Source organism: Plectropomus leopardus, chromosome 4 (genome assembly GCF_026936395.1).
Source record: "Plectropomus leopardus strain MGB_pleo_1.0 chromosome 4, ASM2693639v1, whole genome shotgun sequence".
NCBI lineage: Eukaryota > Metazoa > Chordata > Actinopteri > Perciformes > Serranidae > Plectropomus > Plectropomus leopardus.
Window position 1 is genome coordinate 22,616,841 of NC_142179.1, and position 24,094 is coordinate 22,640,934.

The 24,094-nt window shown below is 34.6% G+C and overlaps 2 protein-coding genes across 4 annotated transcripts in view; one reads left to right on the forward strand and one right to left on the reverse strand.

Moving 5' to 3' along the window:
- LOC148189781 (uncharacterized) overlaps nucleotides 1-24,094 on the forward strand; it is a 102,906-nt gene that overhangs the window by 71,853 nt on the left and 6,959 nt on the right. Inside the window, exons 4-6 of the mRNA XM_088076863.1 lie at nucleotides 13,290-13,385; nucleotides 13,481-13,612; nucleotides 13,814-13,969. Of these exons, the coding sequence (XP_087932989.1) occupies nucleotides 13,290-13,385; nucleotides 13,481-13,612; nucleotides 13,814-13,969 (384 nt within the window). The remainder of the gene's footprint in view (nucleotides 1-13,289; nucleotides 13,386-13,480; nucleotides 13,613-13,813; nucleotides 13,970-24,094) is intronic.
- edil3a (EGF like and discoidin domains 3a) overlaps nucleotides 8,449-24,094 on the reverse strand; it is a 155,246-nt gene continuing 139,600 nt past the window's right edge. For all 3 annotated transcript variants that reach the window (XM_042488583.2, XM_042488582.2, XM_042488581.2), the window contains one exon: nucleotides 8,449-11,552. In XM_042488583.2, the coding sequence (XP_042344517.1) occupies nucleotides 11,403-11,552 (150 nt within the window). In that variant the 3' untranslated portion in view covers nucleotides 8,449-11,402. The remainder of the gene's footprint in view (nucleotides 11,553-24,094) is intronic.

The following is a 24,094-nucleotide window of genomic DNA, read 5'->3' on the forward strand; positions in this document are numbered from 1 at the left end:
CAGCTTTTGTTCATGCAGTCTTGTTTTATCACCTCATCGACACTTGTTTCGGAATACTTCTGGTGCACAATATATACTGTATGTAGGATGGTATCTGCGCTGACCTCAAAAATAAATGACGAGAGTTAGAGTTTGATGCTTTCAGAAGCTTTTTGGTGGTAATTTCTGTCCCACTTGAATGTTCCACAGGTACAATAGCTGAACCCAAAATAACATATGCATCAGTTTCATTAGCGAGGTGAACAGTGCACACAAGACTGGCCCAGTTCTGCCAAAAACTCCCCAAAGATTACACAAACAAGATAACAAGAGAGATATCACAGGCCACTTGAAGCTCATTTGCCCTCAATTCTCATTGTGACAAACAGAGCGCTGTGCAGACGAATTTAGTCCATATGATAAGTGACACTATATATAGCTCAAACAGGGTGTGGTTGCTGTAATGTTCCAGATATAAAACGCTCCTGCTGAGGCACGAGGAGATTTGTCATCACAGTTTTTACAAATGGGGTAAAAAGTCAAAATCATGTAATGTCACTGAATAAACATTGCGGGTAGATTTGTCCCACAGAGCAGGGCTCATGACCAGCTGGAGGGAGAGTGCCTATTTTGACTGGCAGAATAGATGGACAAAATCGAACAAATTGAATTTATATTTATAGCTTCACACAGACTCTGATAGAGGGACCAGATCAGCAAAACAGATGACTATCCTAATTTAAAAGGAGATTACTCAACAGCAGATTGTATAATTATTACTCTGATATATGTTGATGCAGTTTAGGTTATGGTTGTGAATAGGTCGTAGAAGATAAATGGATATTTGTTGAATATATTGTGTTCAAATAGCTGATGGATATAGGTTTAACAATTTGTTGTGATCAATGGCTGTATTAAAGGTCTAGTGTGCAGGGTTTAGGGAGATATATTGGAAATAATATAATAAGCGTTTCTTTAGTGAAGAATATCTGAAAACAAGAGTTATGTTTTTGTTATCTTAGAGTGAGCCATTAATATCTGCAGTATGTTGTTTGTACAGAGATAGGGCCACTCGCATTTTCACATCAGCCAGTTTGCAGCCCCTCTGTGACAAAATCTTTGGAAAGACACTGATGTTTTCAAATGTGAAACTGCTGAAAATGCTAATGCTTTTACTGCATTAAATCACAACCACCATCTTTCGTTTCGGAGAGGAAGAGACCCTTGCAGTTATTCGGCTCCCAGTTTAAAAAAAAACCTCCTGAACAATGCTGGTTGCAATCTGCAATCCTCACTGTTAAATGCAGCTAATTCCTCCAAAATCTTACACACTGTTCTTTTAATGGTTGACAAATTAGTCAACAGGTCAGTTATAAGCCCAACATACAGTAAGAACAACTTTTAGGTAGCCACGTTGTGAAAAATTCCTCTGGCTGTTTTACTTTTCCCTCAAGGTTTTTTGTTTTTATCCACCTTTGTCATGAATAAGGAAGTTCCCCCCTATGCACCACTAGATTTACTGTCTGGACAATGGCTGCAGGGCACATCTAGACAGAAATCCTGGATTGACACTTTATAATAAAGTTTGTATACATATATATATATGTGTGTATATATATATATAAAATACAGCTTTAGGTCCATGCACGTTGGTGTGATAGGTGGACTTTGCAAACTGTCTAGCCTTCCATAATAGATGTTGAATTTAAAAAGGTTAATCAAGAACCAGAAATGTGCCACATATGGCAGAATTTACATCCTGTCAGTTAGTCTTACAATGTAAAATAGTGTGCATTTTCCATCCCTCTAACCCACTTTTCAGAATAATACACATAAAATCATAAAATGATTCCCATCACTGATGTAAGTGTAACATCTGCAGCGAGTGGCAGGGATCTGCCAGTTGTAGTTGTACGGTACAGTACAGTTGTCATCGTAAGTAGTGATAGTGAGATTGTTGAATCTCAGATGCTGAGATCGCTACTGGTTATTACTTTGGTTTCCAAAAAAAAGTGCGGCACTTCTTCTGCCACTAGACGGCAATAGCTGTGACCAATCACACCTGAAGCACTTTTTGCACTTACTAAGGGTTTTTTTCCTTAAGTCTAAATTCTTGCTTGTGTTGTACGTCGCTTTGGATAAAAGCGTCTGCTAAATGAAATTGTAGAATTGTAGTAAATGTTGTTAAGATACACCTTGACCAGGAGAGTTGTATGAGAGCGACCCCATTCCTCCATACTATATGTTCATGTTAACACACCCCCAGACAGGAACGCAACCAAGCTCAGGAGCATCCAAAGCTGGATTACAGATGAATTTAAACTATTATATGATCAGCATAATGTTATCCATCTGCATCTGAAATGGCATTGTCCTCCGCAACAAAACATTTGTTCCTGTGGATTTACTGGATTTTGTCTTTGTGGCACTGAATGGTATGCAACACGTCTTGACATGAATAACACCGGGTTAATACGTGACAAAAAGGCGAAAGCTTTCAACCATGTTCTCAGCCAATAGAGTTTCCTCAGCTGTTAAATTGAAACTTTGAACATCTGCTAGACCAAAATAACAATCATAATCATAAAATAAAAAAAATGTAGAAGTTGTGTCTCAGTGTTTTCAAAACTCTTTCCACATCTGAGCTATTTCTGTATTGTAGGAGGCAGTTGCCGTTACACTTCCTCTTTGCTCCGGTTTTCTTTGCCAATCCTGTTACAGCCCTGTCAGTCAGTTACACATGGGAACAGCAGGAGAGCATTTAATGTGATCCAAGCCCCGTCATCTCTGCTCACTTGATAATGTAACACTTTACATCACAGGGGTGGACACGCTCCTGATGGGAACAAGACCTCTAATCTCCACACGTTTCTACAAATAGCTTTTTGCACACATACTAAAGACAGGCAGTCAGGGAGACGAGAGATTACACTGCACTGTCTGTGAACACTTTATTCCATGCTCTTCATTTAGAAACAACCTTTCTGAATCATTACGTGCTGCTCTTAATATCTCTCAGGCTGTGCAACATCACGCCTAGACCTGAAAAAAAATCAGAGGTAAGAAAAAGTGCTTGAAATGGATCCTTGTAAGACTTGTACATATTTGATTAGTTTATATAGTTGATATTGAAGTTATATGATGCCACTGTGAAGTATTTTAGAATAAGTAGAGGTAAAGATGTCTAGTACCACTACTCTTTTAACACTGCTTACGGTTGGCTCAAATTATCTCTCTGTTCAGTATTTTTAGTTATTATTAAGTATCTTTATTCAAACACTGCATAGACTAATTAGGGAACTTTAATACAAGCATAGTGTGTGCTACAATTAAACACATGTAATTTGTGTTAACAGGGTCGTACCAGTGTTTAAATTAGGGCAAAAGAACAATCGTTCACAAAAAAAAAAAGCATCTTTTTAAGTTTTAAACACATAATCATGCAATCAGATGCAGCTGGACTTATTTCTTCCTGCATGCTGAGTTTGTGCCGATGCTGGTACAGTTCATTTTTGATCACGGCCCAGTGATGGCAGTGTCGGCAGCCGGAATCAGGCCACTTTATTTGGCCTGATTCTGGTGCGTCAATAATCCTGGCTTCAGCCAATTTGGGCAGCTGGAGGCGACCCACCTTATTCTTTTGGCATACCAAGTTTGGGCCAATGCTGGGCCGGGCCATTTTTGATAACGGCCAAGTGATGGCAGTGTTGGCAGCAAAAATTGGGCCAGTTTATTCGTCGTGGTTGTGGGGCATCATTCATTCCAAATCTCAGCTGTGTGAGGCAACCAGATTAGACCTGACTTTTTTTTCCGGCATGCCAAGCTTAGGCCAGTGTCCCTAAAATCTCTGCAACATCAAACCAAAACCTAAAAATCAGAGGGAAAAACAGTTTTCTCTCTGGAGTTTAGCGTTAGTGAAGTCCTTTTATTATTGACAACAACTACATTAACACTGCTTACAGTTGATTTAACTGATCTCGCTAATCAGTAATTGTCATTATTAAATATCTTTTCACTGCATTGCCTTATTATGTAACTTTAATATACAGTATGTGTAGTATATGTTAGAAGTAGGGCTGCACCTAACGATTATTTTGATAGTTGCTCAATTGGTCGATTATTTTTGGATTTATCGATGAATCGGATAAAAAATATATATATATAGAAACAATAATAAATTAAGCATTTTTTTCTCCTGTCACTTTCTTCAAAAACAGATTATCAATTACAACAGTGCAAAAAGTGCAGTGCATTAACAGGTGGTTGCTTGAACATCCCTGAGCTGTCAAAATAATGTTAAATTAGAAATAATAAATAACTACAAAATCAAACATGAAACAATTCAAAAACGTAATGTTGACAGCTTGTCATAACCATCGTGCTCGCTAGCCATGCTGTGTCACTTTTGCATATTTTGCAGCTAACACACTTCCTTGTTTTGCATTACGTGAAGTGCTCCCAAACATCTAAAATTTTCGTACAAAACACTCTGTCTGCCTCTGCCACGCCTCTTTAAAACACTGGCTTCTCCCGTCTGCATGCGACAGCCCCGCAACCGGCGAGTGACGTAATAATTGCGACGCAACAAATCGATAATTTAATTTGTTGCCAACACATCTAATAATCGATTATAATCAATTTTATCGATTCGTTGTTGCAGCCCTATTTAAAAGCCTTGTTTAAAAGTAAACACATTTAATATGTGTAAACGAGATGATTCTAGCATTCAAGTTAGAGCAAAAGAGCAATCTGTCACACACACAAGCACCTGTTCAAATTTGAAACACAAACCACTGAATGTTTTGTCTTAGTTAAAAAAAAATCTCATCACCAAAGACATTTTGTAAATGAATGTTACTTAGACTCCTTCCACCTCAGGTTTATACAGTGCATTTATGCTTTAATCTCTCGACTCATTTCATCAGTTTACAAAGCTAAATTTAATCAGCGGGTTACCAGAATAAATATCACTTACCTTTTGATCACAGTAACAGAATTGTGCTCTTTGCATCAGAGAAGAAAAAAAGAAGTGATATTGAAAATGGAATCAAAAAAGGTCAAGAACTGAGACAGTCCAAACAGCTACACAAATGTTGAAATTAAGATGGCAAACAATGTGTGGCTGCTCTATTATGCTGAGATCATGCGTGAAAAGTTCCTAAAACAAGATGAAGAAACCGGTGGGACTACACAAGAAGTTAGAAATGAATTAACAATAATGATGTGAAAGTTAAAAAAAGGAATAAAATGGATCACAAATACAATTATTTGTCACTAAAGGGAGCTGAGATTAGCATGTGGACAGCAAAATAGGCTACAATTTTACAAATATTGGTAATATTTTATACAATAGATTACCTTAATGAGCACATTGCAGAGTGGAGATTGTGTACTCTAGCAAATGTCTTTTTGCTTCCCATCTTCTTTTGTTCTGCATTACACATTGATAATCATCAATAATAATAATTTTAATATAATGACTTTGAATAAAATATTTCTAATCAGTTCTGCCCCACAAGCTATATTTATCAGTCAAATCCAACAAACTCAAACAATAAAACTATGTTAATATAATTGACTTCATAGCAGTTTGAGGAAATGACTGTATCTTACTTTGAAATGTTGCTGCAAATAATAAGGTGAAGTCAGGTAAATTGGGATATTCATTAATATGTGACAAATAAGGTTGTGACAAATAAGGTTGTTGGCTTTTTAATTATTAGCAGCACAGATGTGTTTTACATAAACAAACACATTGATTGGTCTGAGTTAACCTGGATGGTCACACCAAGTAATCACAAAATCACTAGTCCCAAAACTTTCAAGGAAAGCCATGTGGCATAGCCAAGAGATTTCCTCTTTTTGGAGTAAAGCAGCCTTAGAATAAAAACAAAAATGGTTTTAAGGTGTTGCATTTTATTAACTGTTTGACTTATAATCAAAATATTTTCACAATACTCTTTACTTCTTATTTTGAGTGAGTACTTTGGTGAGATGTGGACAGCATGATTTTAGGCCACCAGGTGCCATAAAATCACAAGTTAAGCATTTGTGTCTCACCCTGTAATATTGCAGACATTTTTGTCACCCATTTCTGCACATTTCTAGTCACTTAAATATTTTCCTAAGATGAAGCATTGAGTTCATGTTCGCCACAGTAGTTTGGAATTAGCCTTTACTGATTGACACACACTTGTACTTTGTAACGTGGCATCAAGGAAACAGGCAGCCAAATAACAGATAAAGCATGGCAGCAAAGTTGGATATTTTTGAAGAATAGTTCCATAGTTTCATTAATGATTCAAGAATAAATATCAGAACTGAGAAATTAATTTAGTCATGTAAAATTAAACAAACATAAGCATCCCATTTTACCTTACCACCCATTCTGTTTTACTTAGGGTCAGAGGGGTTGGAGTTAGGATTGGGGCTTCTAAAAGTAACACTAAAGGTAGCCTTCAGAATTTTAGGGGGTTTTCTTGGTTATCAAGCAGTGTTCAAGTGTCACACATAACCGGACTTCACCCTAATCAAAAGCTAGCTCAAAAATGTAATGAAAACACACAAGTAGGTCAATTGTTTTCAGTGGTGAGTCCTTTGCTTGGCAGAAAATCTTTGTGAAAATGCCTTGTGCTCTTTAATGATTTGATGCAGGTAAAAACGTCTGTTAAAAGAGGGAACAATCCTCCCCAAAGACCACCAAAAAATAGCAACTTTAAATGCAGGATCTTTACTGATCAAGCTTTAATGAAAAGGACGACAGGACCATACTGATTGTTTTCTAATCAGCTTTTAATTGCCAAGTAGCTTCCTTCACTCCAGTCGTAAGGCAATTACTACCCACGCACTGACACATTGATAACAGAATCGTTACTGGACATTTCAGCCGCCACCGCCACAGCTGTGACAGCCCCACGACTCACAGTGGGATTCCCTGCCACAACTCATCTGAGACACAGAAACTGGCAATGGCAGGACAAAGAAAAATCAATGGCAGCAGCTTAATGTGGTAAAACCATGTTGACACTGAGCCAAGCTTGATGGAGTGGAGGGCCAGGCAGTGCAAAGCCAACAGACTCTTTTACAAGAAGATTTTTATCGGAGTAATTAAAACGCAGAGCTACAGCATATTCATACTAATGTGTTTGCAAATTATTTAACTTTTCAATGATGATAACAAACTTTTAGGGAGTTTATAGTCAGCCGAGTCTGGAATGTAATGTTTATCTGTAGCAACCTTGTTATATACTGGAACTATGGAGCTTTCAGGACATAATGGACAATATAACCTTTGTGGTCACTGTCATTGTCTGATGCATCCACAGATGGCAAGTAATTCCAGGGGATCAAACCATCAATCATTTCTGGAAATTAAAAATGTAATCAAAATTCTTTTAACCTACTTGTGATCTAATTGTTGCTGCATTGCCACATTATTCTCACATTTAAAAAAGATCTGTCTACACTTAATATCAGTAAGTGTGAACTATCAGTACATCACAGGCACATCACAGCAGAGAGGCTCATTTTATTCTTCTGGCATCATGATGAGTAGCATGAGCACCACTTCTAGCACTGTGAAAACTAAAAATAAATACAAAAATTGCTGCTTGTTAAGCACTTAATGCATATTTGTAAACAGATCCGCTAATCTTAACACACTGTCATTTGCATTTAGAAACCTATACACTGTACACTTATTAAGCAACACACAAAAAAAAACTAAAATGTACACGAAATGAATAATAATTAAGCACTGCTTAATTAGCATATGCAACTTTTTATTGGATCAAAGAATACAACACAGTAACATTCAAAAACACTGTGCTTAAGCTTACTGGGACATTTGAAAGTAAGCTTTCGTTAATGCTATCAATTTCCTACTATGACAAGTAAAAATTCTGTGAAAGGAGTCTAAATAAGCAGCTGTTTAGCTTAGCATTGGAAACTATACCTAACTTCCTTGAGTGTTGACCACCAGTTGCCAGGGAGCTGGTTCTGGCCCAGAAATAGTCCATTTTATAATCTCCCTTTAAAATCAGTGTTTTTGTTTAGACACTGGATTTTGTACTGATTAAACAAGCAAGATATTGTTTCATTTAAGCAGAACCAAGCTAGCTCTTTCCCCATTTTAACCTTTATGCTAAACTAATATTATATATTTAACTTAGTTGAACTACCCTGTAATTAGTCATCTCTGGGTAATCAAAGTCAATGAAGAAACATTACTGTAGTATGGAAAAGCCTTCTGTCAAACACAAAGTTGATGTACAGTAATTTACTTAATCTGGGCTTCATGAATGCTGACTCAGCCTCAGGCTAGTGTAGGCAGACCTCTTAACTCATCAAGCTTAGTGATAAGTGCTGATGTAGAGCCCGTGAACGAGGAAGGTGGGATAAATAATAAAACATAGATCAAGAAATTAAGAGAATAAGTGAGTGGACATTAAAGAAAACAAAGGAACAGTGTCGTTTTCACAGATATGTTTTTATTTGTCAAACTGAAAGAGCTTTTGTTTGAAGCAACATCTTTTTTGACTGTACACAGTTTCTCACTCTCCTCTGCAGGCTTGAACCTAACCAGCATTATAATAGGTACGTTTTCTAGATAGTGATTGACACTCATTGACTGAGGAGGTAAGAAATAATACGTGAACAGGGGACACAAAAATACAAAGACAGGATGGATTTCCACTTTGCTCCTCTCTCGAACCTGTGAGATGAAGTTTTACAATGCACAAGACGATCAATGGTGAGCACAAAGTAAAGGCTATTAGATCTTTATGATATGCAAGAACATAGTGTGCCTGTGGACATTGTTGTTCTACTGTACTTGTTCAAACTCATACATCATGCAAACTTCCTCAAAGCTTTGTAGCAGGCCTGCTGACAGGAACATGACTACAAAGATCAATCAGAGCAGATGCTGGCCAAGATTTAGTTATTCAAGAGTGGACAAATAGCCTGTTTATGCTTACTCTGTGTCCATGAGTCTAAAGAATGACAGTCACTGATTCACACCAATAACAATTTCCACATATTGGTACATCAAAGTCTTTCAGTGTAGCTTACATTGATCGCATTTGGCAATATAACACAAGTAAACTTTTCCAAGATATCATATTGTGATTTGCCAAACCAAGTCAGCTTTACCCAGTTCCAATTATCCAGATAACAATCAGAATATGTTTAGTTTTTATAGTTACGTGTCAACTACGACGACATCCATGTCAAAGGCATGACTGCTGAAAATGCCCTGGCAAGCAACAATGTAAAGAAAGCACCAACTTATTTCGACTTTGACAATTTCCATGTATTTCTTGCTGTGCTTTTAGAATTAAGAAATTTTAAAAAAAAAAAGTATGCATTTTCATTTATCGAATACAAAGTGATGAAAATATGAGTGGCACTTTCGTGTTCTGAATCTAGTCAGGCAGCCAAAATGATTTGCACAGGTTGGCGCATTAAATTAAATAAGGTTTTACTTTCTCTTTCAGACTGGGATGCAGTCCCAGAACAAAGACATTGCATTCCTATAATATGAAATGATTGGATAGTTAAGTGACTGAAAGCTGGCAAGCATAAAAGCAGCTCTCTTCAGCTCTTATTTTAGCACTTGAGAGCTTTGGGAGAACTAGTCAAGAGTGGGAACCACCAGAGTAATCCAGGCCTATTTTTAAGCCATGTAGAATTGGGCTGTGAGGTTTCGACGCTGCTGCGATACCTCAGGTTCTTGTTTACTCCTATTTATTAAACCAGCCAAACATCTCTGTTCATTTACTTTAGGACGCAGCCAACAGCAGAATCCATACAGTGAAAACTGCATAAATAGAATATTTTGACATGATTGGCATAACAGCATCTTCATCCCCTGCAACCTTAACGTATCTAAATATTTTTAGCTCACTGAAACCGTTTGAACATGCAGAGAGAGCTGCTGTCATGTCCTTTGAAAATACCCACAAGCTCCTGAACATAAAATTTCTCATCTAGCACGATAATAAAGATCAGATTCCCTGAAATAAAGAGGCTGTCCATATTTAATTTAGAGCTCTGTGCTGCAGTTCATCATCATAATGACATATATTAATATATTATTAATCCGGACATTTGCTGTCTTTTGAAAAAAAGAAGACGTAATGATCATTTATCATATCAAAGGGATTCAAGAAAATAAGAGACTGCTTTCAATATGTGACTTATGCATATAAGGACATGATTTAAATAACTGCTCTCCCTCATTTAATATTTTCTTTAAATAATATTACAGAGAAATATTTAAATAAGTGGCCAAAAACGATACATTTGTGGGTTATTATTAATATTATTATTAATGACATCTATCCTGAGCTTTGTAATTGATACAACTTAGATCTCCAAGACAACACGGAGACAGTTAAACAGATTTTATGTATCTGACAGCTGACACAAATAAATCTAAATAAATATAAAAACAGAACAAGCACAAACAATAGCTCCAAATATCTTAGAAAAAGTGTAGCAATAATCAAATACAAAAAAAAAATGGAACTTCTTAGGAGAGCATTAAGACAATTCAACTAGAGACAGCATACGAGCCTCAGTGTCATTGCTGCAAGTTTAACTGCAGTGCCTGTTTATTGTCTCACACATCAGTTATCTTCAGTAAGCTTTTGCAGTGTGTTGTAATGTTTCAGAACTATTTAAAAATGCACATAAAAATAGGTCCCTAAATCAAAGCCATTGCTCTCAGGGCTGGAGGTTTTAAATGATTTGTCATAATATACATTTATAATTCACGCACCATGCAATTTTCTTAGTCTTTTACATATAATACAAGAGCATTAATAGTGTTTTGATTGATGTAGTAATGCCAGTGTCCATTAGGGTAAAAGCATGGCTTGAGAAAGTGTAGTAATCAAAGTAAAAATATATTTGATAATGTGATAACATGGGCTCTCGACATGGTATTTTAGACAGTTTCGTCATGGTATGAAGTTGGTTAATTATGTCCAATGAAGCACGGCAGACAGGTTTCACATCTTTGTTAAAAAGTGACACTGTACAATAGCTTCCATGGCAACAAGTTAAAACCACAGTGAGAACCCCGCTCAGACTCCACCACCACCCCCCACCCCTCCCGTATATATTACAGAAGTTCATTGCAAACAGGATGGCAAATCTTGAGAAGAATAAAAAGACAAAGATCACGCTTTTAAGAGGAAACTAAAAGACAAAAGTGGATCAAGGGCAGGTTTTTTAAATCATTGTACAAAAAGAACAAACAGCAACCCACCACAACCAAACACGTATTCTTGAAAAATCCATTGGAAATTTATTTCTTTTTACAGGTTGCACAGTTTATTTTTGAAATACTGGGGTTGAGATACTCCAGTATGCCGAGGGACAGGGGACAATGGCAAGAAATATGGAAGAAAAGGACTTTACTCTTCCTCTGTGCATCCAAGTACTTCTGCACGCAAAGTGATCCTGCCATACCATGACCAGGGGAGGATCCTGATGAGCCGAGCATAGATGGGTGGATCTATCACGTTCTTTCGGTGTGTGTCGTTGTCAAAGTTTCCTTGGAATACCTTTAAAGACAATAGCATGGAGAAATTATTATCTTTGCAACCAGAAATTGTTGTCAAGTTTGGTCTGCAAAGAAAACCAATTTGAAACTGAATTGTATCACACCTAATTTTAAACTATTCAGTGGTTTTTGACCAAAAAAAAAAAGTGGTTCAGAACCAGAAAAACTGTTCTTAAGTAGAACCAAAAAATAGCAGGTTTTCCTTGACCTGAAGCGCAATCTATGACAATATCAGTGGGTGTGTCATATTCTACAGGTTGAAAAGAGATGGTGGGGAAAGGCACAGATAGATGTAAAGTGATAAATCTTCTGAAAAAGAGTGTGCAGTTGTCTAATTAAAAGTTATCCATGCGTCAGAGTAATCTGCGATTTTGCTGCTATTGTTTACTTCCATTTTGCATTGTACAGTGCACTCCTTTGATGACACATCGAGAACCAAGAACCAGAGCTAACTTTGTGGAAAAGAGGTGCGGGTTGTCTCTGGTTTCTGGCTTTGAGAGAGTGGCTCATGTATATAGATAATATTGATTGAACTTTCCTAGGTCACGCAAATACCACACTATAATTTTTAACTTAGATGGATTTCCCCTTTACGACTTGAAACATGGTAATCAAATGTTTTGAAAGTCAACATGTTGGGAAAAGTATCTTCAGTTAAAAAACTCAAAGAAACCGAATCAAATGCCTTTTTACTGGAAAGCAGGTGCAGAGCATTCCTTGTGAATTTCTTGCCTGATTTCTGCAGACTGTTACCTTCAAGGCCTCATGCCTGAGCAGGTACTGAATGAAGTGCAGCCAATCAGAGCTTCAATCCAAGCCCTGCCAATAACAGTACATTTTCTGAATTCGGGCCTATTCTTAGTTCTTTTCTTTTGTGTAACACGCACGTGAGCACATCAACAGTTCCCCCCTGTGGAAAATTGTGTGTTGTTAGAGCGGCACAGCTGGAAGTCCCACCTTCAGAATTAGGGACAGACATCTATTGTTGTTATTTCTGTTTACTGAGTGGCGTTATTAACACACTCCTTATGCTTGTTGGGCTTGTTTTCTTTCAGTTTTGTAGTACATTCCTTGAAATTTTTCAAGCTGGCATTAAATAAGAGGCTTTTGGTGGTTGCCAGAAATGTTGCCAGAAAGAGAAAGCTGTGTTCCTACAGTATGGCCTCTGCAAACTCATTTACATATTGTGGTGCAATATGCATCATGGATCAACACACCCAGACCCTCATTATGCAGCCACGGGCATATCATCCAATAACGCACTGAAAATCTAATTGTATCTAATTTAAACTAAACATTACATTTTGGACAACATACTATAGTAAGACTTTTTCATGCTGTTTCGAACTACATACTACATAATTACTTTTTAATGCTATTTTGGACGACATAATATAGTATGACTTTTAAATAATATTTTGGTTGACATACTATTGTATGCCTTTTTAAAGCTATTTTGGACTAAATACTACCGTATTGCTTTTTTATGACATTTTGGATGACATGCTATAGTATGACTTTATAGCAAAAATTGGAGTGTTAAAATTTCAGGGGTTAAACATTTTAGAGTTGATTTCAACTCCCAAAGTGTAATTTTAGCACATTCTGATTTAATTGGTGGTGATTTAAAACATGCTGTGACCTTATGCTACGTGCATGACATTGATATTTGAATTCTCTTAAATTTCCTATGACTTTAGTGAAGAGACATTTCTTTTTCTTTTTTTTTTCATTTCAGGAAAACGTCTATGATGCTGCAAACAGCACAGGATACATTTCTTGGCATCTGAAGAGAGTCCAGAGGAGGATCAGCATCCCCATCTTGCACTGGCTGGTAAGAAGGTGTTTTAGTTATCACTTCTTTAATTTAGTTTTCTCTGACTGCATATTTCTTGTGTATAATTTGAGTTTCCCTTATCTCAACTCTAGTCATGCTGCAGTTTGGAGGAGCATCTCCACAGCCAGCCTGGTCGGCAGCCATACCTCCTCACTGTTGGGCGTCACAAGAGCAAGACTGACAACTTCTACATCACCATGTTAAAGTATCTCATCCCATGCCAGGTACAGCTCTTACAGTGTTGCAGATGTGTACAGAATACCTTAATTCAAAATGTTTCAATTATCGGTGTAAATGACTGTAAAAGAATAACATACTAGAAAAATAATTGCTATTTTGGAAAATTGGGCTACAAACAACATCCGCTTAAAAGGTTATTGAAGACAGCCTGCATGATCACTGGTGCCCCTCTCTCCTTCCTAAAGGAGCACCAGCAGTGCTGCATTCGCAGAGCCACCTCCATCATCAGGGACCCTCGCCACCCTTCCCATGCCCCGTTCTCCCTTTTGCCATCTGAGAGGAGGTTCAGAAGCATCTGCTGCAGATCCAGCAGGATGCTGAACAGCTTCTACCCACAGGCTGTAAGTATTGTTAACAGACTGTATCTCCTCTCTACTCACACACACACATGCTCACATCAAACTCCCCCCGATCAAACAGAATCAGCTTGACGGCTCGTCAACTGTTGAGGTGAACCTTCAACGGGATTGAAATAGTACTTTATAAAAAACACTGATGAACATTCCTCAACTTTGCCTGAACTTGCTGCTAAACTGCTAAACAGTGTGTTTTAAATGTTTTGCTGTCTCTGCTGCTCAGTTGTGTGTCTGATATATGACTGTTTAGTTTTAAATCTTAGGAATATGTAGTTTAATTGTATTGATAGTTCTTTTAAAATATTGATTACTGCCTTTTTTGAAATGCACTGCAAGGAGCTGGCAAGAAATGGTATTTCGATTGATTCTGATACAAATAACAATAACACGAACCTTAAATCCTGAGTCCTGAATCTTTAATGTTGACATACCATAGTATATAGTATAGTATTTTGAACAACATTTTATGCTGTTATGGATGACATACAATAGTTTGACTTTTTGTGCTATTTTTCGTATTTTTTAGAAAGTATTTTTCGATTATCAGCCATTTTTTCTACATGCTATATTATGACGTTTTTGGCCTTTTTCTCAACATGCTGTACTATGACGTGTCTCTACAAGTTAAAATATGCTGTTTTCAGCCATTTTTTCAACATTCAACATTTCAATTATGAGGATTTTGGCCTTTTTTGGCCTTTATTCCCACTTTGCATACTATGACATGTCTCTACAAGCTATTTTATGTCATTTTCAGCAGTTTTAGGAGCGGTCAAAATTTGACTTTTTTCAACATACTATACTATTGCCTTTTCGGTCATTTTTTTTGACATGCTAAATTATGAGGATTTTTGTCTTTTTTGACCTTTTTTTCCACTTTGTATACTATGAAGCGTCTCTACAAGCTATTTTAACTTGTTTTCAGTCATTTTTAGTAATGGTCAAAATTTGACTTTTATCGATATACTATACTATTGCCTTTTTGGTCATTTTTTTGACATGCTAAATAATGAGGATTTTGGGATTTTTTGGCCTTTATTGCGAAAATGTCGAAAAAAGTCAAATTTTGACCGCTCCTAAAAATGGCTGAAAACGATAAATAATACCTTGTAGAGATTTATCATAGTATACAAAGTGAAAATAAAGGCCAAAAAAGACCAAAAACTTAATAATTGATGATTAATAATACCTTGTAGATATGTATCATAGTATGCAAAGTGGGAATAAAGGCCAAAAAAGGCCAAAATCCTCATAATTTAGCATGTCAAAAAAATGACCGAAAAGGCAATACTATAGTATGTCGAAAAAAGTCAAATTTTGACTGCTCCTAAAAACTGCTGAAAACGACATATAATAGCTTGTAGAGATGTATATTAGTATACAAAGTGGAAATAAAGGCCAAAAAAGCCCAAAATATTAATTATTTAGCATTTCAAAAAAATGACCAAAAAGGCAATAGTATAGTATGTTGAAAAATGTCAAATTTTGACCGCTCCTAAAAACTGCTGAGAACGACATATAATAGCTTGTAGAGATGTATATTAGTGTACAAAGTGGAAATAAAGGCCAAAAAAGCCCAAAATCCTCATAATTTAGCACATCAAAAAAATGACCAAGAAGGCAATAGTATAGTATGTCGAAAGAAATTCAAATTTTGACCGCTCCTAAAAATGGCTGAAAACGATAAATAATACCTTGTAGAGATGTATCATGTTATACAAAGTGGAAATAAAGACCAAAAAACCCAAAATCTTAATTATTTAGCATGTCAAAAAAATGACCGAAAAGGCAATAGTATAGTATGTCGAAAAAAGTCAAATTTTGACCGCCCCTGAAAATGGCTGAAAATGATAAATAATACCTTGTAGAGATGTATTATAGTATACAAAGTGCAAATAAAGGCCAAAAAAGGCCAAAATCCTCATAATTTAGCATGTCAAAAAATGGCCAACAAAGGCAATAGTATAGTATGTCGAAAAAAGTCAAATTTGACCGCTCCTAAAAATGGCTGAAAACAAGATAAAATAGCTTATAAAGATTCGTTATAGTATACAAAGTGGAAATAAAGGCCAAAAAAGCCCAAAATCCTCATAATTTAGCATGTCAAAAAAAAGACCAAAAAGGCAATAGTATAGTATGTCGAAAAAAGTCAAATTTTGACCGCTCCTAAAAATGGCTGAAAACAAGATAAAATAGCTTATAAAGATTCGTCATAGTATACAAAGTGGAAATAAAGGTCAAAAAAGCCAAAAAACTTCATAATTTAGCATGTCAAAAAAATGACCAAAAAGGCAATAGTATAGTATGTCGAAAAAAGTCAAATTTTGACCGCTCCTAAAAATGGCTGAAAATGATTAATAATACCTTGTAGAGATGTATTATAGTATACAAAGTGGAAATAAAGGCCAAAAAAGGCCAAAATCCTCATAATTTAGCATGTCAAAAAAATGGCCAACAAAGGCAATAGTATAGTATGTCGAAAAAAGTCAAATTTGACCGCTCCTAAAAATGGCTGAAAACAAGATAAAATAGCTTATAAAGATGCGTTATAGTATACAAAGTGGAAATAAAGGTCAAAAAAGACCAAAAACTTCATAATTTAGCATTTCAAAAAAATGATCGAAAAGGCAATAGTATAGTATGTCGAAAAAAGTCAAATTTTGACCGCTCCTAAAAATGGCTGAAAACAAGATAAAATAGCTTGTAGAGATGTATCATAGTATGCAAAGTGGGAATAAAGGCCAAAAAAGGCCAAAATCCTCATAATTTAGCATGTCAAAAAAATGGCCAACAAAGGCAACAGTATAGTATGTCGAAAAAAGTCAAATTTTGACCGCTCCTAAAAATGGCTGAAAACAAGATAAAATAGCTTATAAAGATTCGTTATAGTATACAAAGTGGAAATAAAGGCCAAAAAAGCCCAAAATCCTCATAATTTAGCATGTCAAAAAAATGACCAAAAAGGCAATAGTATAGTATGTCGAAAAAAGTCAAATTTGGCCGCTCCTAAAAATGGCTGAAAAAAAGATAAAATAGCTTATAAAGATGCGTTATAGTATACAAAGTGGAAATAAAGGCCAAAAAAGACCGAAAACTTCATAATTTAGCATGTCAAAAAAATGACCAAAAAGGCAATAGTATAGTATGTCGAAAAAGTCAAATTTTGACCGCTCCTAAAAATGGCTGAAAACAAGATAAAATAGCTTGTAGAGATGTATCATAGTATGCAAAGTGGGAATAAAGGCCAAAAAAGGCCAAAATCCTCATAATTTAGCATGTCAAAAAAATGGCCAACAAAGGCAATAGTATAGTATGTCGAAAAAAGTCAAATTTTGACCGCTCCTAAAAATGGCTGAAAACAAGATAAAATAGCTTGTAGAGATGTATCATAGTATACAAAGTGGAAATAAAGGCTAAAAAAGGCCAAAATCCTCATAATTTAGCATGTCAAAAAAATGACCAAAAAGGCAATAGTATAGTATGTCAAAAAAAGTCAAATTTTGACCGCTCCTAAAAACTGCTGAAAACGACATATAATAGCTTGTAGAGATGTATCATAGTATACGAAGTGGAAATAAAGGCCAAAAAAGCCCAAAATCCTCATAATTTAGCATGTCAAAAAAATGACCAAAAAGGCAATAGTATAGTATGTCAAAAAAAGTCAAATTTTGACCGCTCCTAAAAATGGCTGAAAATGATAAATAATACCTTGTAGAGATGTATTATAGTATACAAAATGGAAATAAAGGCCAAAAAGCCCAAAATCCTCATAATTTAGCATGTCAAAAAATGACCAACAAAGGCAATAGTATAGTATGTCGAAAAACGTCAAATTTGACCGCTCCTAAAAATGGCTGAAAACAAGATAAAATAGCTTATAAAGATGCGTTATAGTATACAAAGTGGAAATAAAGGTCAAAAAAGACCAAAAACTTCATAATTTAGCATTTCAAAAAAATGATCGAAAAGGCAATAGTATAGTATGTCGAAAAAAGTCAAATTTTGACCGCTCCTAAAAATGGCTGAAAACAAGATAAAATAGCTTGTAGAGATGTATCATAGTATGCAAAGTGGGAATAAAGGCCAAAAAAGCCCAAAATCCTCATAATTTAGCATGTCAAAAAAATGACCAAAAAGGCAATAGTATAGTATGTCGAAAAAAGTCAAATATTGACCGCTCTTAAAAATGGCTGAAAACGATAAATGATACCTTGTAGAGATGTATCATAGTATGCAAAGTGGAAATAAAGGCTAAAAAAGGCCAAAATCCTCATAATTTAGCATGTCAAAAAAATGACCAAAAAGGCAATAGTATAGTATGTCGAAAAAAGCCAAATTTTGACCGCTCCTAAAAATGGCTGAAAACAAGATAAGATAGCTTATAAAGATGCGTTATAGTATACAAAGTGGAAATAAAGGCCAAAAAAAGCCCAAAATCCTCATAATTTAGCATGTCAAAAAAATGACCAAAAAGGCAATAGTATAGTATGTCGAAAAAAGTCAAATTTTGACCGCTCCTAAAAATGGCTGAAAACAAGATAAAATAGCTTATAAAGATTCGTCATAGTATACAAAGTGGAAATAAAGGTCAAAAAAGCCAAAAAACTTCATAATTTAGCATGTCAAAAAAATGACCAAAAAGGCAATAGTATAGTATGTCGAAAAAAGTCAAATTATGACCGCCCCTAAAAATGGCTGAAGATGATAAATAATACCTTGTAGAGATGTATTATAGTATACAAAGTGCAAATAAAGGCCAAAAAAGACCAAAATCCTCATAATTTAGCATGTCAAAAAAATGACCGAAAAGGCAACAGTATAGTATGTCAAAAAAAGTCACATTTTGACCGCCCCTAAAAATGGCTGAAAATGATAAATAATACCTTGTGGAGATGCGTTATAGTATACAAAGTGCAAATAAAGGCCAAAAAAGACCAAAATCCTCATAATTTAGCATGTCAAAAAAATGGCCAACAAAGGCAATAGTATAGTATGTCGAAAAAAGTTAAATTTTGACCGCTCCTAAAAATGGCTGAAAACAAGATAAGATAGCGTATAAAGATGCGTTATAGTGTACAAAGTGGAAATAAAGGTCAAAAAAGCCAAAAAACTTTATAATTTAGCATTTCAAAAAAATGACCGAAAAGGCAATAGTATAGTATGTCGAAAAAAGTCCAATTTTGACCGCTCCTAAAAATGGCTGAAAACGACATATAATAACTTGTAGAGATGTATATTAATATACAAAGTGGAAATAAAGGCCAAAAAAAGGCCAAAATCCTCATAATTTAGCATGTCAAAAAAATGACCAAAAAGGCAATAGTATAGTATGTCGAAAAAAGTCAAATTTTGACCGCTCCTAAAAATGGCTGAAAACAAGATAAAATAGCTTATAAAGATGCGTTATAGTATACAAAGTGGAAATAAAGGTCAAAAAAGCCAAAAAACTTCATAATTTAGCATTTCAAAAAAATGACCGAAAAGGCAATAGTATAGTATGTCGAAAAAAGTCAAATTTTGACCGCTCCTAAAAATGGCTGAAAACAAGATAAGATAGCTTATAAAGATGCGTTATAGTATACAAAGTGGAAATAAAGGCCAAAAAAGACCAAAAACTTCATAATTTAGCATGTCAAAAAAATGACCAAAAAGGCAATAGTATAGTATGTCGAAAAAAGTCAAATTTTGACCGCTCCTAAAAATGGCTGAAAATGATTAATAATACCTTGTAGAGATGTATTATAGTATACAAAGTGGAAATAAAGGCCAAAAAAGACCAAAATCCTCATAATTTAGCATGTCAAAAAAATGGCCAACAAAGGCAATAGTATAGTATGTCGAAAAACGTCAAATTTGACCGCTCCTAAAAATGGCTGAAAACAAGATAAAATAGCTTATAAAGATGCGTTATAGTATACAAAGTGGAAATAAAGGCCAAAAAAAGCCCAAAATCCTCATAATTTAGCATGTCAAAAAAATGACCAAAAAGGCAATAGTATAGTATGTCGAAAAAAGTCAAATTTTGACCGCTCCTAAAAATGGCTGAAAATGATAAATAATACCTTGTAGAGATGTGTTATAGTATACAAAATGGAAATAAAGGCCAAAAAAGCCCCAAATCCTCATAATTTAGCATGTCAAAAAAATGATCGAAAAGGCAATAGTATAGTATGTCGAAAAAAGTCAAATTTTGACCACTCCTAAAAATGGCTGAAAACGACATATAATAACTTGAAGAGATGTATATTAGTATACAAAGTGGAAATAAAGGCCAAGAAAGACCAAAAACTTCATAATTTAGCATGTCAAAAAAATGACCAAAAAGGCAATAGTATAGTATGTCGAAAAAAGTCAAATTTTGACCGCTCCTAAAAATGGCTGAAAACAAGATAAAACACCTTGTAGAGATGTATCATAGTATGCAAAGTGGGAATAAAGGCCAAAAAAGACCAAAATCCTCATAATTTAGCATGTCAAAAAAATGACCAAAAAGGCAATAGTATAGTATGTCGAAAAAAGTCAAATTTTGACCGCTCCTAAAAATGGCTGAAAACAAGATAAGATAGCTTATAAAGATGCGTTATAGTATACAAAGTGGAAATAAAGGTCAAAAAAGCCAAAAAACTTCATAATTTAGCATTTCAAAAAAATGACCAAAAGGCAATAGTATAGTATGTCGAAAAAGTCAAATTTTGACCGCTCCTAAAATGGCTGAAAATGATTAATAATACCTTGTAGAGATGTATCATAGTATACAAAGTGGGAATAAAGGCCAAAAAAGGCCAAAATCCTCATAATTTAGCATGTCAAAAAAATGGCCAACAAAGGCAATAGTATAGTATGTCGAAAAAAGTTAAATTTTGACCGCTCCTAAAAATGGCTGAAAACAAGATAAGATAGCGTATAAAGATGCGTTATAGTATACAAAGTGGAAATAAAGGTCAAAAAGCCAAAAATCTTGATAATTTAGCATTTCAAAAAAATGACCGAAAAGGCAATAGTATAGTATGTCGAAAAAAGTCAAATTTTGACCGCTCCTAAAAATGGCTGAAAACGACATATAATAACTTGTAGAGATGTATATTAGTATACAAAGTGGAAATAAAGGCCAAAAAAGACCAAAAACTTCATAATTTAGCATGTCAAAAAAATGATCGAAAAGGCAATAGTATAGTATGTCGAAAAAAGTCAAATTTTGACCGCTCCTAAAAATGGCTGAAAACAAGATAAGATAGCTTGTAAAGATGTGTTATAGTATACAAAGTGGAAATAAAGGCCAAGAAAGACCAAAAACTTCATAATTTAGCATGTCAAAAAAATGATCGAAAAGGCAATAGTATAGTATGTCGAAAAAAGTCAAATTTTGACCGCTCCTAAAAATGGCTGAAAACAAGATAAGATAGCTTATAAAGATGCGTTATAGTATACAAAGTGGAAATAAAGGCCAAAAAAGACCAAAAACTTCATAATTTAGCATTTCAAAAAAATGACCGAAAAGGCAATAGTATAGTATGTCAAAAAAAGTCAAATTTTGACCACTCCTAAAAATGGCTGAAAACAAGATAAGATAGCTTGTAAAGATGCGTTATAGTATACAAAGTGGGAATAAAGGCCAAAAAAGACCAAAATCATCATAATTTAGCATGTCAAAAAAAATGACCAAAAAGGCAATAGTATAGTATGTCGAAAAAAGTCAAATTTTGACCGCTCCTAAAAATGGCTGAAAACAAGATAAAATAGCTTATAAAGATTCGTCATAGTATACAAAGTGGAAATAAAGATCAAAAAAGCCAAAAAACTTCATAATTTAGCATGTCAAAAAAATGACCAAAAAGGCAATAGTATAGTATGTCGAAAAAAGTCAAATTTGACCGCTCCTAAAAATGGCTGAAAAAAAGATAAAATAGCTTATAAAGATGCGTTATAGTATACAAAGTGGAAATAAAGGCCAAAAAAGACCAAAAACTTCATAATTTAGCATGTCAAAAAAATGACCAAAAAGGCAATAGTATAGTATGTCGAAAAAAGTCAAATTTTGACCGCTCCTAAAAATGGCTGAAAATGATTAATAATACCTTGTAGAGATGTATCATAGTATACAAAGTGGGAATAAAGGCCAAAAAAGGCCAAAATCCTCATAATTTAGCATGTCAAAAAAATGGCCAACAAAGGCAATAGTATAGTATGTCGAAAAAAGTTAAATTTTGACCGCTCCTAAAAATGGCTGAAAACAAGATAAGATAGCGTATAAAGATGCGTTATAGTGTACAAAGTGGAAATAAAGGTCAAAAAAGCCAAAAAACTTTATAATTTAGCATTTCAAAAAAATGACCGAAAAGGCAATAGTATAGTATGTCGAAAAAAGTCCAATTTTGACCGCTCCTAAAAATGGCTGAAAACGACATATAATAACTTGTAGAGATGTATATTAATATACAAAGTGGAAATAAAGGCCAAAAAAGACCAAAAACTTCATAATTTAGCATGTCAAAAAAATGATCGAAAAGGCAATAGTATAGTATGTCGAAAAAAGTCAAATTTTGACCGCTCCTAAAAATGGCTGAAAACAAGATAAGATAGCTTGTAAAGATGTGTTATAATATACAAAGTGGAAATAAAGGCCAAGAAAGACCAAAAACTTCATAATTTAGCATGTCAAAAAAATGACCAAAAAGGCAATAGTATAGTATGTCAAAAAAAGTCAAATTTTGACCGCTCCTAAAAATGGCTGAAAACAACATATAATACTTTGTAGAGATGTATCATAGTATACAAAGTGGAAATGAAAGGCCAAAAAAGCCCCAAATCCTCATAATTTAGCATGTCAAAAAAATGGCCAACAAAGGCAATAGTATAGTATGTCGAAAAAAGTCAAATTTTGACCGCTCCTAAAAATGGCTGAAAACAAGATAAGATAGCTTATAAAGATGCGTTATAGTATACAAAGTGGAAATAAAGGCCAAAAAAGACCAAAAACTTCATAATTTAGCATGTCAAAAAAATGACCGAAAAGGCAATAGTATAGTATGTCGAAAAAAGTCAAATTTTGACCGCTCCTAAAAATGGCTGAAAATGATAAATAATACCTTGTAGAGATGTATTATAGTATACAAAGTGGAAATAAAGGCCAAAAAAGCCCAAAATCCTCATAATTTAGCATGTCAAAAAAATGACCGAAAAGGCAATAGTATAGTATGTTGAAAAAAGTCCAATTTTGACCGCTCCTAAAAATGGCTGAAAACAAGATAAAATAGCTTGTAGAGATGTATCATAGTATGCAAAGTGGGAATAAAGGCCAAGAAAGACCAAAAACTTCATAATTTGGCATGTCAAAAAAATGACCAACAAAGGCAATAGTATAGTATGTCGAAAAAAGTCAAATTTTGACCGCTCCTAAAAATGGCTGAAAATGATAAATAATACCTTGTAGAGATGTGTTATAGTATACAAAATGGAAATAAAGGCCAAAAAAGCCCCAAATCCTCATAATTTAGCATGTCAAAAAAATGATCGAAAAGGCAATAGTATAGTATGTCGAAAAAAGTCAAATTTTGACCACTCCTAAAATGGCTGAAAACGACATATAATAACTTGAAGAGATGTATATTAGTATACAAAGTGGAAATAAAGGCCAAGAAAGACCAAAAACTTCATAATTTAGCATGTCAAAAAAATGACCAAAAAGGCAATAGTATAGTATGTCGAAAAAAGTCAAATTTTGACCGCTCCTAAAAATGGCTGAAAACAAGATAAAATAGCTTGTAGAGATGTATCATAGTATGCAAAGTGGGAATAAAGGCCAAAAAAGACCAAAATCCTCATAATTTAGCATGTCAAAAAAATGGCCAAAAAGGCAATAGTATAGTATGTCGAAAAAAGTCACATTTTGACCGCTCCTAAAAATGGCTGAAAATAAGATAAGATCGCTTGTAAAGATGCGTTATAGTATACAAAGTGGAAATAAAGGTCAAAAAAGCCAAAAAACTTCATAATTTAGCATTTCAAAAAAATGACCGAAAAGGCAATAGTATAGTATGTCGAAAAAAGTCAAATTTTGACCGCTCCTAAAAATGGCTGAAAATGATTAATAATACCTTGTAGAGATGTATC